Genomic DNA, 14,951 nt, shown 5'->3' on the forward strand with positions numbered 1-14,951 from the left:
GAATTTATCTATCATCCCTTATAACTCACTGACAGGAGACGTCTCACCAGACATTCCCCTGATTCCACATGATCCCGTTAATGACTCTTCCTACCTCTCCTTTTGCCAAAGTCTCTCCTTTCACTCATCTGTGCTTTCCTCCCTCTCTACAGGCACAAGAGCCTGCTTAGCTCCTTCCAGGCTGGTCTGGCTTTTGAGAGGAGAACTGCTCATCTCTAAGGGCTTTAAAAATATTGGACTCCTGCTCTGCCAAAACAAAAAAAAAAAAGCCTTTTCCATTGTCCTGAATTTGCTGCACTGAAAGACTCCACACACACAAATAATAAGATTTTCTATTAAGGGAAACACTTTCAGGCTCTTACTTTTCCATCTTGTATGTTTGAGTCTGGAATTATATTCAATTTTCTATCCATTCTCCAAAATTCAGACCCTACATGCAGCCACATGTATTGGAAACTCAGTTCTGTTATTTTTCTTCACCAGGCTGTTCTTGCTGCCAAACCCCAGCTGGTGCTGTGAGCAGGGCTCAGGTGTTGTGCCCGTGGGAGGGAGCAGAGGGATGGATCCCTGTACCTGTGGGGAACCCTTCAGGTTCCAGGGTCACTGTGTTCCTGATGCCCACCAGTCCAAGCTGGTTTGTGTTACCCTCCTGACTGTGTTAAAAGCCCTCATTTCCCTCCAGGCAGTGGGGTTCCTGAGCATCAGTGCTTTGCTGGCCCCACCTTACATAATTAAAGGCTAATACAGCTCTGCACTGCAGGAGCTATGGCTGTACATGTCACCTTCTGTGCCACAGTAGGACATTATCAGCACTGACCTTCTTTTGATTGAGGTTTCACACACCATTCAGATGTGATCAGGTTCATGTCTATGTGACTAATTAAGGGAGTAATCTTTGCTGTTATGGAACATTTTATTATATGTCAACTTTCTTTCCCTTCAATTCATTACTTCTTCCCACTACTGAGTATGAATATTGCCATACAACACATGTTTTCCTTTCACATGGCTTTTTTTTTCTTCTGTGAAAAACCCCAAGAGATGACTCAGGGTAACTTCCAAAAGCTGTCTTCCACAGTTTTACTCTATATGTTCAGATGATATTGATTAAAATCACATGCTGTTATATCTGAAAGAAATTCCCTCACCTATGTGACAAGCTGGACTTTTATCACAAGTAAAGATAGTTTCCTTATTTCAATTTGCTTTTTTTTCTAAAGCACAGTTCTCTCATTTCTACTGTCTTGACTATGATCTTAAAAAAGGATTGATTAAAATCAAGATTCTGTGAACTAATACCTTAATCTACAACTGGAATTACAGAGGAACCTGCATTTTCTGGGAAAGCTATCTGTGATGGGTTGAAAAAGAAAAAAAACCGCTAAAAATAAAATCTCTGTGTTGCTTTTGGGATTTGAAAGGCTATTTTTACACAGACTGACTTTTGGGACAGACTTGCTGTGTTAGGTAAGGCCTTTGAAATCACTCTTTTAGTAATTTAAGGCTGACCTTATTTGAAAGGTAGTACCTTAAGATCTGTATCTTTAATAGGAAAAGGAAAATTATTTGAAGTAAGACCAAATAAAAAGTGAGAGTCCTATTCCAGTTCTGACATCTAAGCAGAAAATTAGAGCAGCAAAACACTTTTTGTGTATGTTCTCTTACATTTTCTTTAAATGTAAAATCAATTAATCAAATGAATGACAAATTCGTTTCCCCATGAGTCCATGGTCTTATCCAGTAGAACTTTTGTGACCAGACTTTTCAGCACAAGTATTTCCACTGCCTGCAGAGCTAAGCACATGTCTAAATACTTTGTCAAATCAGCACCATAACTCAAAAGCCAGTATTTAACATCAGTCTGCCATTAGAATGCAGGGACTCCTCTGCTGCATCTCTGCTTTTGAAGCAAGGAAACATCTCTCAGACCCTTCAGCTGAGGTGGCACCCAGGGCACAGGCGTGCTCCACCCTCTGTGGCTCTGGCTGCCCCTGTGTGTCCCTCACCTGTGTCTGTGTGCACCTGTACTCTGGCAGCATCCAAGGGTGAGCCAAACCCAACACAGCTCAGCACAAAGCACCCTGCCAGCCTGCTGCATGGCAATGTGCCTGGGCTTTGATGTCCCCAAGGAGCATTCCTGATGTCTAAGTGTCCCTGTGTCTGCCCCTGTGTTTGCAGACAGTCCTCACTGCCTGCAGTTTTCTGTTTGCAGTTCTGCTCACCAGGGACTCCCTTGTGTTTCAGCCCTGACAGAGATCCCAGTGAAGAGGGAAAGGAGACACATCTCTGTCAGGCCATTGCTGTGCAGAATTGCCTCCAGCTTCCAGGGATCAGCATCCTTGACAAACTCATCAAGACGTGTCCTGTGTGGCTTCAGCTGAACATGAGCCAGGAGAGGGCTGGGGCCATCCTTGGCAAGGAAACTGCAGGGGTAAGTCCAGAGTGATTTCAGTTCAGACAACCACATTTCCTGTCCTTGGTTAGGAGAGCAGTGCTCTTTATTTATGTGGAAGCAAAAATATTTAGCAGACTGCTCTCTGTTTCCATTACCATTTGATGTTTTACCTCTCTCAACAGCACAAAACAGATATATTGGCTTTGGGAAAGCAAGGAGTATTATCTCTGGTTTTATTTGCTTACCATGTAGATGCATGGAGATTCTCATTCATAGTGATTATCCTAATCTGGAGCAATGAAAAAAATCTGTGAAGAAAAGGACCTTAGATTCAGGGAGCTGCTGGGAGTCATTTTTATTGCAACTATTGGTATCTGGTTTGTATAAACTTGAGTATTAGACAATTATTTCCTTAAGCAAGCTCAAGGAAAACAGCTCTGAGCCAAAGGGAGCTGTTCCCCTTTCATGTGAGGTCTGAGAAGTAGGGCATAGCAGGCTGTAGATGTCCCAGCTGGGGGATATTCCCCTTTGGGAAGGGCAGGTGCAAATGACCTGAGCTGATGTCAGGGCACACCTGGTCTGGACCTGCCCCTTGGCTGAGTCAGTTTGTCCCAGGGCTAAATGCTGGCACAGCTGAGTGACACCCCCCAGTGGCATTCACCTGAGTAGCCTGGGCTGTGCAGTGCACTGCACCCTGAATCAGATTTCTCACTTAGACTGAGCAAGTAACTCTCTCTGTTTCTCTGCTCTGTCTGTAAGTGGAGATGTGCGTGACTGTGATGTGTGGCCCTGAGCCTTCTCAGCCACTATCCATTTCCCTGCTGGCAGGGAGTTCCCCACCCCTGAGTGGCTTTGGGAAAACATCTTGCCTCAGTTCCTCCTGCTCATGCTGTCCTTGGGCACAGCCTTCAGCAGCAGACAGAAGCAGGCAGAGAAGAGATGCTGCATCAGAGGGGTCCCATGGCAAGGGCAGGATCTCCTGTGCTCTGTGATCCCCCCTGAAACTGGGCAGCACCATTCCCACCTGTGGTGCAAACAGAAGAGACTCATTTCAATACCAGTCCTGAGCCAGGTATAGGGTTAAGGACAGCTCAGAAAACCCACCTCCTACTTCTCTGAACAGCCATAGTCCAATTTTAGCCTTTGGCTCCATGGCAACAAGGCGTGCCGATCAGGAAAAAAGAAGTGATTCATTTCCAGGTTTCATTTCCCTGGTTGCTTAGATTAAATTTGAGATGCAGCAATATAAGATGGTGCTGTCTGGCAGTCATGGTTAGAAGGACAGCACTGTCATGTGGGTGGTAGGACCCGGGCAAGGGAGATACTGCCTGCCTCCTACCTGCAGACACTTACTGGGACAGAAGGCAGAAATCAGCCTGTTTAGGGCATACACTTGGGCATTTATTTGCATTTTCTCTGCCCTGATGGTGGACCTGAGCCCCTGGGGCTCCATTTCTTCTGAGGTCAGTGGCCAAGATGACAGCCCTGTGCGAGGTTGTGAAGCAGCCCCAAAACTGTGTGTTCAGCGTGGGTGCTTCAAAGTGACTGGAGATGCCCTGATGACTGGGAAAGGTCCTGGCTTATAGACAAGATTTTTAAAAATTCCTCTGCCCAAGAAATTAATGGGGTTTTGCTAGATTTCCATACATTACCGTTGATTAATGATTTTATCAACTCACACTTCTCTTTCTAATATTAATATCCAGGTTACAAAATAAGCTTGATTTTTCAATTCAGTTTTTAAAAAATACATTGGCTCCTTTCTGCCCAAGTTTACTATAAAAGAACAGATGAAGGTGAACATTATTTTGTCTTTGTATCTGCATCTTCAAAATACAAACTAAAAAAATCCCTGACAATGAACTTTAATTAGAAACACACTTGGGATCTCACACAATACAAAGAATGAAGCATTTTCCTTTTCGCAGTGGAGCAGCTCTATGGGAAAGGAGCTGTAGGGATGGTGGGCAGGGAGCTGGGCACAGAGAGGCTGTGGGACCAGGGCTTGTTCAGCCAGCAAACAACTTCAGGAGACCCCACAGCCACCCCTGGTACCTGCAGGGGTCACAGAGGAGATGGAGCCAGGCTGTGCTCAGCTCTGGGAGGGCAGGAGGTAGCAGCATGCATTGGAACCAGAGGGGCTCACACTGGGTCGGGGAAACATCTTCTCCCTCTGAGGAATATCAGGAGTGACACAGGTTGCCAAGAGAGGCTGTGCAGTCTCCATCTTTGGACATTCTCCAGACTTGTACAGACAAATCCCTGAGAAACTCGGTCTGGTCTCATGGCTTCACCAAGGGAATTGGAGAAGGGTCCTCACAGGTACTTGCCAGCCTGAATGATCCTCTGGTCCAATGAAAAAGCTCTGCCATGGAAACTGTGGCCACCAGAGTCATTGGCCTTATGCTCTACTCATGGACACTCAAATCCTTACCAACTAAATGTACAAGTGACTCCCTTGCTTTAGACCTGGACTGGGACATTCTAGGGTGACTCATCTGGGATATAGTGATGTGAGGACCATCACTTAAAAAATTGTAAGTGCAGTTTTAAAGTCTTCAGTTCATGAAATAGTTTGCTTTAGGTGTAAGTGGGACATCAGTGATGCATAGAAATTTTGTACGTCCCCTCACAGGTCTGAATTGCACTAGGATGAAATGTCCCTTTCTCCATTATTTTTGTTGTAAAAAGCTTAGCTAAGTGGAACAAAGATAAAATAAGGCTATTTAAAGTTGGATTGTACTGATAAAATTCTATATTGCCAATGACCTAAAATAAAGTTTAGAAACTCACAGAATGTAGCTGAGCTCTTGATCTTTTCTCCTTTTTCAGATATTCTTAGTTAGGAAAGAGGGTAATGTGAACAACATGGTCCTTGCAGTCCGCCTGCCAGTGCAGAACGAGGCTCCCGGTGTGCTGGAGTGCAACATTAAAGAAGAAAAATCAAGTAAGGACTTTATGCTTTCTGGTCTTGCTCTGGTTATTGTACCATGTCCTCTTCTGATCACCTATATTTATGTAATCTCACTTGCACTGAAAAGGTTCCTCTTGTGACCAGCAGCAGATCTTGCTTTTATGATGTAGTTCAGTTAATATTTTCTACAGCTGCTTTACCTCAGCTCCCCTGTGGTTCTGCACCTTGTGTTATCATTTACAGACTCACAGTAGGGAAATAAAGCACCTCCAGATGAGGAGGCCAGTGCTTTGATGGAGTGAGGGGAGCTGCCTTTCACCAGCTGGAAGTCCTGAGGAAAGTGGAAAGCAGTGGCAGACTAAGCCTTGTTAACTCACTGATTCTCTCTATTTAAGCCACTGAATTTGGGGGTCACCAGTCATCTGACATCTGCTATGTTGCCTTTTCATGCCCCTCATACAGTCACACTGAGCACCAAGCTACTCCTAAACTGCTCTCAAAGGCAGCCTGGGATGCAGGTGGCTGATGGTATTGGTGCTGGTCCTGGCTGGATTGCTAAGTCTGCCATGAGCAAGTGAAAATTAACCCAGTTTGCAGTCAGCCACATCTAATGCAGCCCTCTGTGTAAATGGAAGTGCAAGGCACATGATTTCCACTTTCAAAGGGATGTTTGGAAGCAACCAAGTTTTAGGATAGTCATAAAAACACACTCAAAGAAGTTCATCAAAATGACTTCACACTGTTTATTTATCTGAACACATCTAAATCCTCTGCCACTGAGCTCTGTCCCAAGGCCAGCTCTCCAGAGAAACTGTTTTATTCTCTTCTTGTGCTTCTGCAGATCAGTGTTCCAACGTTACTTTGCCTTTGTTGAAATTACTTCTACAGTCGCTTAAATAGTTTTTCCTTCTCCTATATTTCTTCCCATCCCTCTGCATTGCAAACAGATTTTAAAGCCAGAGGTACAACTGAGTCTCTTAAAATGTTCTAGTCTCAAGGCCAGACCACAATGTGTCACAGCATTGCTCCTGCACAGGGTGCAGCTCCCTGTCTGGCTGCTGCAATCCCCTGGGAGTTTTCTCTCTCATCCTCCTGCTCTGGGAGCACCCAGCTGCAGAGATGCTCAGTGCTCAGTGTGAGGGCAGGAACAGAAAATCTTCTGCCACAATTTCAGGTGTTCAATTAAGAATACAAGAGCAAGGGTTAGCTGCAGGGTAGGGAAACCTTTTCTTCATTTAGCTATTTGAACTTGACCCAGGACTTAGATTTTTCGTGGTAGGGAATCAGCTTTTGATGATTCAAGCTTTCCTTTGGATAAAAGTTAAAAAATCAAATCATGTCATCCTAAAAAATGTCATTTATAGAAATGTTACTTCTTGACTCATGTCCTGTGCCATAAAATCTGATTTCTTTTAGGACAGGCAAAGTAAAATGTAGTAAAAAATGACACTGAGCTAGCCTATCTAGAGAGACTTTGCTGCCATGCTTTTCCAACTCGCTTGTTTTTTCTAATTTATCACTACCTTAATGCAAAGGATGTACTGGGAGACAAGCTTTCTGGTAGAAACAAGAATTAAATCAGTTTCCACCACTTTCATAGAAGTAAGTAGAAGAGGGTAATTAAAATTTAGCTCTCATTCATAAAGCAGGAAAGGTGCCATCACATGCAACAATCCCAGAGGCTCATGCAATCCTGTGGTGGATATTCACATTATTTTTAGCTTGAGTTCTGTCAGTGTTGCATGTCAGTTGGTAGAAAGCCTCTCAGTTCTCCATCCTGCACTGTTTTGACAAGAACACACTGGATACAGAAGTTTGCTTCCTTTCTCATTTAGGGTGAGTACCCTGGATTTTAAATTTAAAAGAAATTGAATTAATTTTGTTAACAAAGCTGAAGACCTGTACCTAGTACAAGAGGAGATAGTAAATCTTCTGTGTCACAGAGTAATCTAATACCTTAGGTAATTAACTCATTTGTTTGCTTTTAAACTGCATTACTACATTGGCTTCTAAACTTGTTTCAGAAATAAATTAAAATATATCCAAAACCTTTAAAAGAACTTAGAACCTGAGTTTCCTTGACAAATAACCTGGTATGTCTGGATTGCCTCAGGTTGATGATGTACCCTTCACTCATCCCTGGTATTCTGTAAGTGTCAGGACAGGAGACCTCTGAGCACCCCCAGAGATATTCCCTTGCTGTGGAATGCAAGTTGGAAGTTTGGTGTTACACTCCTGAAAATATGTAAAACACCCCAGCTGAATAGCCTGAGGGCCACTGTGGATGGCAGGGTTTTCCCAAACATCAGTTCTTTAAGTTCAGAAAATCTCTCTTTCATTTCTGGGTTGGCACATAAGCAACTCCAGGGAGAGCTGCTTGTTCCTTTCTGAGAGCTGGCTCCTCCTAAAGCAGGAGTTTTGGAGAAACAGGAGCAAATTCTTGTTGCCTCAGTTCAACTCATTAGACTCCACACAGTTAATGCATTCAGATGTGAACTGAAATCTCAATTTGCCTTGACATACAGAATTCTGATTTTATGGAGAGCCTTCCTTCAGTTAAAATTCAAGTTGCAACCAGCTTACTGTTTTGAATAATCTTGCCAGATGCTTATTGTCCTTGTCTGTTTGCAGAGTCATTCTCATTCCACCCTACATTTCAGTCAGGGTCTGAGGAGGGCGTTCCCTGGTATCACAATTATGGCACAGAGGTCGTTGCCCAGCCCCTGTGCTCCATATCAAGATGGACATTCAATGAAGTACAAAAACAACCTTCAGAATCTTCTTGACATTACACTGCCAAATAAGAGTGGTTCATTGTTTTACTGTTTCTTTTCCGCATAGAAACTTTGTTGATACTTGGTGAAATATTTAGGGAAGTATAGTTTTCTGATGGGAAGAATGTATTCAATTGTGCTTTCTCTTTTTAAGTGGAAATCCCCAAAGAACCCACTATGTAAGATAACAAGGAAATGAAACTGCTTTCCTTTTTTTTTTTTTTTTTTAGTAGGGATATTTTCACCTCTTCTGTGAAGTAGCCCTTAGAGAGAATAGAAGAATGGACTTTAAAAATGTTCTGGTTCTTCTTGGTTGTAATTCTTCCAGAGACAGGACAGCTAAATCCCAGTGATATCAGTAGCTATAGAAGAGACCAAGCAGTGACACCAGGTACCATATGGTTCATCAGAAAGCTGAGAAACCTGGCAAGATTCAAAGCCCTGAATCTCTGTGGTTTTGCACTTGGCATGAAGGATCCCTTACTTCCTACTCAAAGCAGTGGAAATATCCCAGACCTAAAGCTTGTTAGAAAATCTCTACCATTTAGAGGTGCAGTGCTGGCAGCTACCTTTCAATCTTTGCCAAAATCTCGACTACTTTGTGCACTTTTTGTTCTGAGAGTTGTCCCTTATGTCTGCTTCATTCTGAGATGGAGACCCAGCCTCCCAAACTGAGCACCCTTCCTCAGCTGACTCCTGTCCTTGGCTCTTCTCAGCAAACTGAGGGGAATTAGGGCTCAGACCATAATTCCCCTTCTTTTCATGTACATACCTTCAGAAGCTATCCTGCTGACCTCAGCTCCACTGCAGCAGTATTAAAAAGGGGAAAAAACAGATGTCTAAAGTACATGTGCATTTCTGAAGTAGCATATACTGAGAGCTTGGATGAAGCATCTGAGTACCATAGACCATGTGATGCAGGCAGTGACAGCAGCTTTTAATTTCACTAAGAGTCATGAAGATACCTGCCACATCACCATAAACTGAGGTTAATACTTTCTTTTTTCCTGGGAAATTTTGTGAATAATATCTGAAAATTGATTTCACAAAACACAGGAGTTGATCACATACTCTCAAGAACCTTTTACATATGCTTTAGTGTGGGATGTGTAGTAATTGTTTTCCAAGCTCTTATGTACCAAGAAAAAAGGATATGATTCCTTTTCAAGTAAGCAAAATGGCACTAAACAGAAGTATCTGCAATTCCATAGAAAAAGGAACACATTGCTCACATTACTAGATTTTTTAAAAATAGAAATAGCAAGGAAATTTATTTTCTAAGTCCATCTTGAACTCTTCAGGTTCATGTCATAAGGGCTTTGGGGCCTGATCCTGCCATTGCTGCTCATCTCCTGTAATGATGATCCTGCCTCCCCCATTGCTGAAACTGGCTTAAGTCACTTGCAGGTGTATTTTTGAGGCAGTCCACACAAGCCATGTTGTGGAGTTGTTGTCCTTGTTCCTTATTTAAGCTGTACCTGTGGGGACACTGCCACCGGATGGAACTGCTCTGAAGCATCTTCTACAACACATGGGGTCAAGGCTGGGTTGAGCCCCCCAAAATCAATGAGTGCACAGCTGAAGGGGGGTTGGTAGTGAAGTCTTGGCTTTAGTGTGGCTATTTCATTTATTAGAGGAAAATTGTGAGACTTAAAGTTCTCTGTGCTCTGACCCTCCAGACTTCTCTGCAGACCAACTCTGAATGAGCTGGAATATAACAGAGGTCTTGAAATAACCTTAGCAAAATCAAATAGGAAAACCAAAATAAATTATCTCCAAGTAATACAAAAATGTCCAGAGCATGATTAATGCCTCCTTTGAAGGATGAGACACGGTGCTATTGGACATGGTGGCTTATACTCAATTTCTGGTTTATGGACAGCAGCTGTACTCCAGGCTATGTGGTAGGAGCTTGTGGTAAGGACCCACAATATACCTTGACTGAAAAGGTGCAGGCAATTACTGCACTCCAAAGCAGTTTAAGAGGAATCACTGAGTGCTGCTGCAAAATTGCAAGACTGGTAGCAAAAGGATGTTGATAAAGAAATCCACTGTCTGCCCTGGTCACCTTGTTTGACCTTTTCTTAAAGTCAGACTGAGCTGAGGAAGTGCAGACTGGAGTTTTATATGAAATGCTTGAGACAGGAAGGATTTAGGAAAGGATTACAACTCAAGTAAAACAAACAGCAGTTTAGCCTGTCTGGTTAATTCTCTAACTGCTTTTACCTGGTTAGCATGAAAGTTTGTGAGGGTCTGACCACTCTGTCCATCCATCAGTGAACATCTGCCAGCAAATTATCAGGACAGAAAGAGGAGTTACCCCAGATATAGAGGCAACAGGAAGGCAGGCCTTGCTGGGGAGGCCAAACAAAAATTTAGATGAGCAAAGATGCTCCTTTCCATGTTGGATGTTAGGAAATGTGAAATCAACAGAAAAGGATTACTGAAGGGCTAAGATTTTACAATATACTCCTTTGCCTTAATGATCCCAAATAGGTGCAGTTTAAAGAGGTGAAAGCAAGCCTAATTCTCAAAGTCAACTTGGAAAATCATTGCAAAGTCACTCCAGTCACTTCAACACTGCCATTCCTCCTACCCAAGCACATATGGGAAAAGATACACAGCATTTATTATAAACTAATGCCATTTGCACAGATAAAAAGGACATGTGCAGTCATGCTGACTGTCCTGTAACAGTAACAGATGGAAATTAAACGACAGTAATCAGGCAGCAGCATGTTTACAGAGGGGCATTAGAGCAACAGGGGGATGGACTGTGCTCATCTTTGCAGGCTTAGCTCTAAACAAAGCTACTGAAAGCCCTGGTCTTTACATCCCAGCCAGCCTGAGGTGAGGGCTGTGGGCAAGCCTGGCAGGATGGCAGAGCTCAGACATGAAGGAGACAAATTCCTGTGTGTGCCTGCATGGGTCAGTGCATCCTGTGAGGACACTCACAGGGCAGGGAAGAGGGGCAGATTGAGTAGGAACAACTCAGTAGACACTCTCTGTTGGCTCAAGCCCCTCCAGATGCTGACAATAGACTTGTCTATTTGCACTCCTCTGGCAGCCCAGCTAACGTGGCCAAATACAGTCATTTATGGCAGATTTTCCTGTTTAATTTTGTTAATGCTTATTTTAATACATAATGCTGAGGCTGGATTAGCGAACTCAGAGACTAAAGCACTTGCTGCTAACATGTCACAGTATGGTCAGGTGGCATTTCCCCACATGAACTACATTGGAGATCTGCACAAATGAGGTCATGGGAAAAAATAGGAGGATAGCTCAGTTACTGCAACCTACTCACAATTTAACTACTTGAATGCGAGTAACCAGTTGTGCAGATGAACTTTGTGACATGAATATTTTTGTGGAAGACAGTTCTTGCAATAGCTTCCTCAGTTTTGCAAGTTTTTTGCTAACACTCTGTCTCCTGGAATCAGGAAGTAGAGTGAAGATAGGCAGAAATGGTTTTTTTTTTCCAGAAAGAAAAATAACCATCACAAATGCAGAGAAAAACTTACAATGTTGGTAATACTCAGAAAACAGAAGATACGGGAAAATAACCCATAAGAAGACAACCTGGCATTTTAAAAATTATTTTTAATTGCATTTATTTTGTATCTCTTCTGAACTAAAATAAAGATGGAAGAGAGAGAAATCTGCAGTAGAGACTGAGGTCAGAAAGATGGGATCCTTCACTTCATAGTGTAAGTGAATATACTGGTGTATGTGCTGGTATATCTGACCCTGTGAAGACATTTGTTTGGGTAGCACTTGCAGATTTTCACAGGAGGTTTTAAAGGCTAGACTGGATGAAGCCTTGAGTGGCTTGTCTTGGTCTCATGGATGGCTCTGTTTTTAGCAGGATTTTGGGCTAGAGATCTCCTGCTGTCCCTGGCAGCCTGAAGCATCCCATAAATGATACTGAGTCAGGCTGTGGACAAGCTTAGGGCAGACAGCAGCTCTCAGAAGGGATGTCTCAGCAGAGCAGCAAAAGCACTTCCCATTCTCTAAGGCACAGGTTCTTGAATAAATACTGCTAAGATTCACAGAGGGAAAGTGGTAAAAAAATAAGAAAAACAAGTATTTTCCATACTATTGTGTCACCTGTGATCTCCCCAAAACCCATAACCTTCTTTTCTTCAGCTTCTTCCCCCTTTGTGTATAGGGAAAGATAGAATGTGCTCAGTTTATTTAATCAGTGCAGATTTGCAGTCAACTCCTATCAGGTACTTGAACATACTTGGAAAGGTCCATAATGCCCCACAGAGGTAACCATATGCCCCTAGGCATGTTGGAGAGCTGAGCCTGCTGCAGGCTGAAATGGATTTCATCATGTGCCATTATGACACTGCAATGCTCCTGGACTGTTTGTTGTTCAGATATTAAAGGGAATTTTCAGTTGGCATGTGACAATCCAAGGAGTAAATGTACATTCCACTCTTCACAAGTCAAACCTCTCAAAACAATCTCTGGCTCCACATACTGCAGGCAGAAGGGCCCATTAGAAAGTATCTTTGTTTACTTCTGTTATCACTGTAATGGCACCACAGTTCTTTTTTAAATGGTCACTTTAAACAAAACTGTTGGCCTGCTTCAGTGGAAACCCTGCAGAACTCAATACCAGAAAGAAGAATTCTTAATTCTGTAAACAAAGGCATGAAATCTGGGTAGGACTATTAATAGCTTTGATTTCCTCTGAATAGATGAGAGGTTGAACCTGACATTACAGAATGAAAAGATCAAGGTGGTGCTTTTTTTGGTTTTTGGATTGCGTGCAGCTTTTATTTGGCAACCCATTCTGGCATTCAGAGATAAAGCAAGGAGAGGACTGACTTGGCAGCCACCTCATGAACTGCCCTGGAGACTTGTCTACCAGTCAGGAAGATCTTTTAGCATCTTTGAGTTCACTACAGAATATGACTTTACTGAATATATATTTATGTGTACAAGGAAAAAATACCAGTTGCCCCAGCAATTAATAGTGAAGGTACTGCAGCCCCATGAGTACAAGTAAGGCAGGTGGAAAAGGACATGGGCCCTCTCCTGAGGAGAAAGGGTCAGGTTTTATGTGAGTCCAGGCTGTGACTTTGTGCTGACACTGCTGCCACAAGAAGGGCTCTTGCCATTCCTCATCTGCCAGCAGCACATGTCCCTGCCCTCCTGCCCCTCTGGTCCCCGTCATTCTCTGCTTCATGCAGCTTATGGCTGGAAGGAGGGAGCAGTGTTGATGTGGGAGTGTGAAAGCAGGACAGTGTGGTGGGGCAATGCTTCCTTAGAGGTGTTACCATATGCTGGGTTATGTGGAATAAAGTCTGGAATGGAGAAAAAGGTGGCAAAGGGCTGAGGGGGTATGGGTGACTTTGGGAAGGGCTGGTGGCAGGCTGGAGAGAGGTCTGGGAACAAGCTGGAAAGGGGCAGCAAGTGACCAAGGATGGAGTCACATCCTGTAGGGCTGAATAATTGTATGAGCCTCAATGTCCTCTAGGCTGGACACAGAGGCAGGAACTCAGCAGAGCTGCCAGGAGAGGAGGCTGCAGGCAGGACAAAAGTACCACGGGGATGGGTGGGAAGTTGGTGGAAAACTGGGGCAAATTGCCCCATAGCATCCAATCTTCCAGAGGCAGAGCATTGCTGGCAGCAGGATGAGGAGCTGACCTTTACCTTCCCAGCCAGGATGAATTCAGCTGACTTTTCCAAAGGAGGGCACTGATTTTACAGGCTGAGGGCTGAAGCACAGGGGCATGGCCAGCTGTGCATTACCAGCCCATCCTGGCCAGTATTGTGTTTACTGGGCTGCAGAGAGACCTTTTGCTTGCTGAGCTCTTGGCAGAGTCCAGCACTGAGGTATCAACACAGCTATTCAGACTGCTTTTGTATGCTTTTTGTATAGCCTGACAGGCAGCTCAGCTGCTGTACTGTGTGCAGAGTCAAGTTTTCCGATTTGTTTAAGAGGAATGTTTTCCTTTATTGTTGCATGATGGAGCGTGTGATTGAGGCAAAGCGAGAATCTGTTGTCAGCTCTGGGCCTGACAAGACTGAAAAAAGAAGAAATGTACTGGAAAAAATAACAAGTTATCAACACCCTTGGGACAGAAGATCCCTCTTCCCTTCTTACCCCAAAACTGGCTGGTTCTATCTCAATTAAACAAATCATACATTGCATCAGCAAACTTGTCCAAGACTGCTTTTTTCAAAGATTAGCAAACTGATGAGTAAAAGTTTGTGCAAAGTTTTTTAGTAGGGGAGACTGGAAAAGCTGAATATGTAGTTACTTTCAGGTTCACATTTTAAGGAGTTTAATTGCATTTGAGAAGGCCTCTGGGCACACAACTTATCTCCTATTTTCCTTGGAGTAAAGGACTCTGTTCTGGGGGGCAGACACCTTGCCATTAAGGAGAGTAGACGGATGAATTTCGTCACTTAACATTGTGGTTCCTGTTGCTGCCTATAAGATGTAGAGATACCCTAGTTATCTTTAGATTAGCCTCTCTCAGACACAGATAACAATCTGCCTCCATCACCCCAGGCTCTGCATGAGCTTATTTCCCCTGTTTATGCATGGTTCTCATTAGCAAGAAAAGTCTGCCATCACCTACACAGCTCTTGGCATGGAAAGCCTCCCGCTGAGCGAGTCAGATCCGCGGCATGGGATAACTGGGCAGCTCTGCCCCAGCCCTGACCTTCAGCTCTGCTTTGCTGCTGTTCTCTGCTGAATCTCATCTGCTTCCACAGACAATACCAGACCAAAGGCCACCTCTGTGTGGGCTGTAATAAGGACATAGGAGACATTATCTTTGTCTAGTCTGCTGCCTGTGGTTTGATTCGAGATAAGACACTGAATGATTTCTAGTCCCCTAAGGAT

General features: G+C 43.6%; 1 protein-coding gene across 1 annotated transcript in view; it reads left to right on the forward strand.

The window, feature by feature from the left end:
• Positions 1-14,951, forward strand: part of RIN3 (Ras and Rab interactor 3) — a 65,418-nt gene that overhangs the window by 15,582 nt on the left and 34,885 nt on the right. The window contains exons 2-3 of the mRNA XM_079308132.1: positions 2,245-2,431; positions 5,228-5,342. Coding sequence (XP_079164258.1) covers positions 2,245-2,431; positions 5,228-5,342 — 302 coding nt within the window. The remainder of the gene's footprint in view (positions 1-2,244; positions 2,432-5,227; positions 5,343-14,951) is intronic.

The sequence above is a fragment of the Erithacus rubecula genome (assembly GCF_903797595.1).
Source record: "Erithacus rubecula genome assembly, chromosome: 6".
In the NCBI taxonomy this organism is placed as follows: Eukaryota; Metazoa; Chordata; class Aves; order Passeriformes; family Muscicapidae; genus Erithacus; species Erithacus rubecula.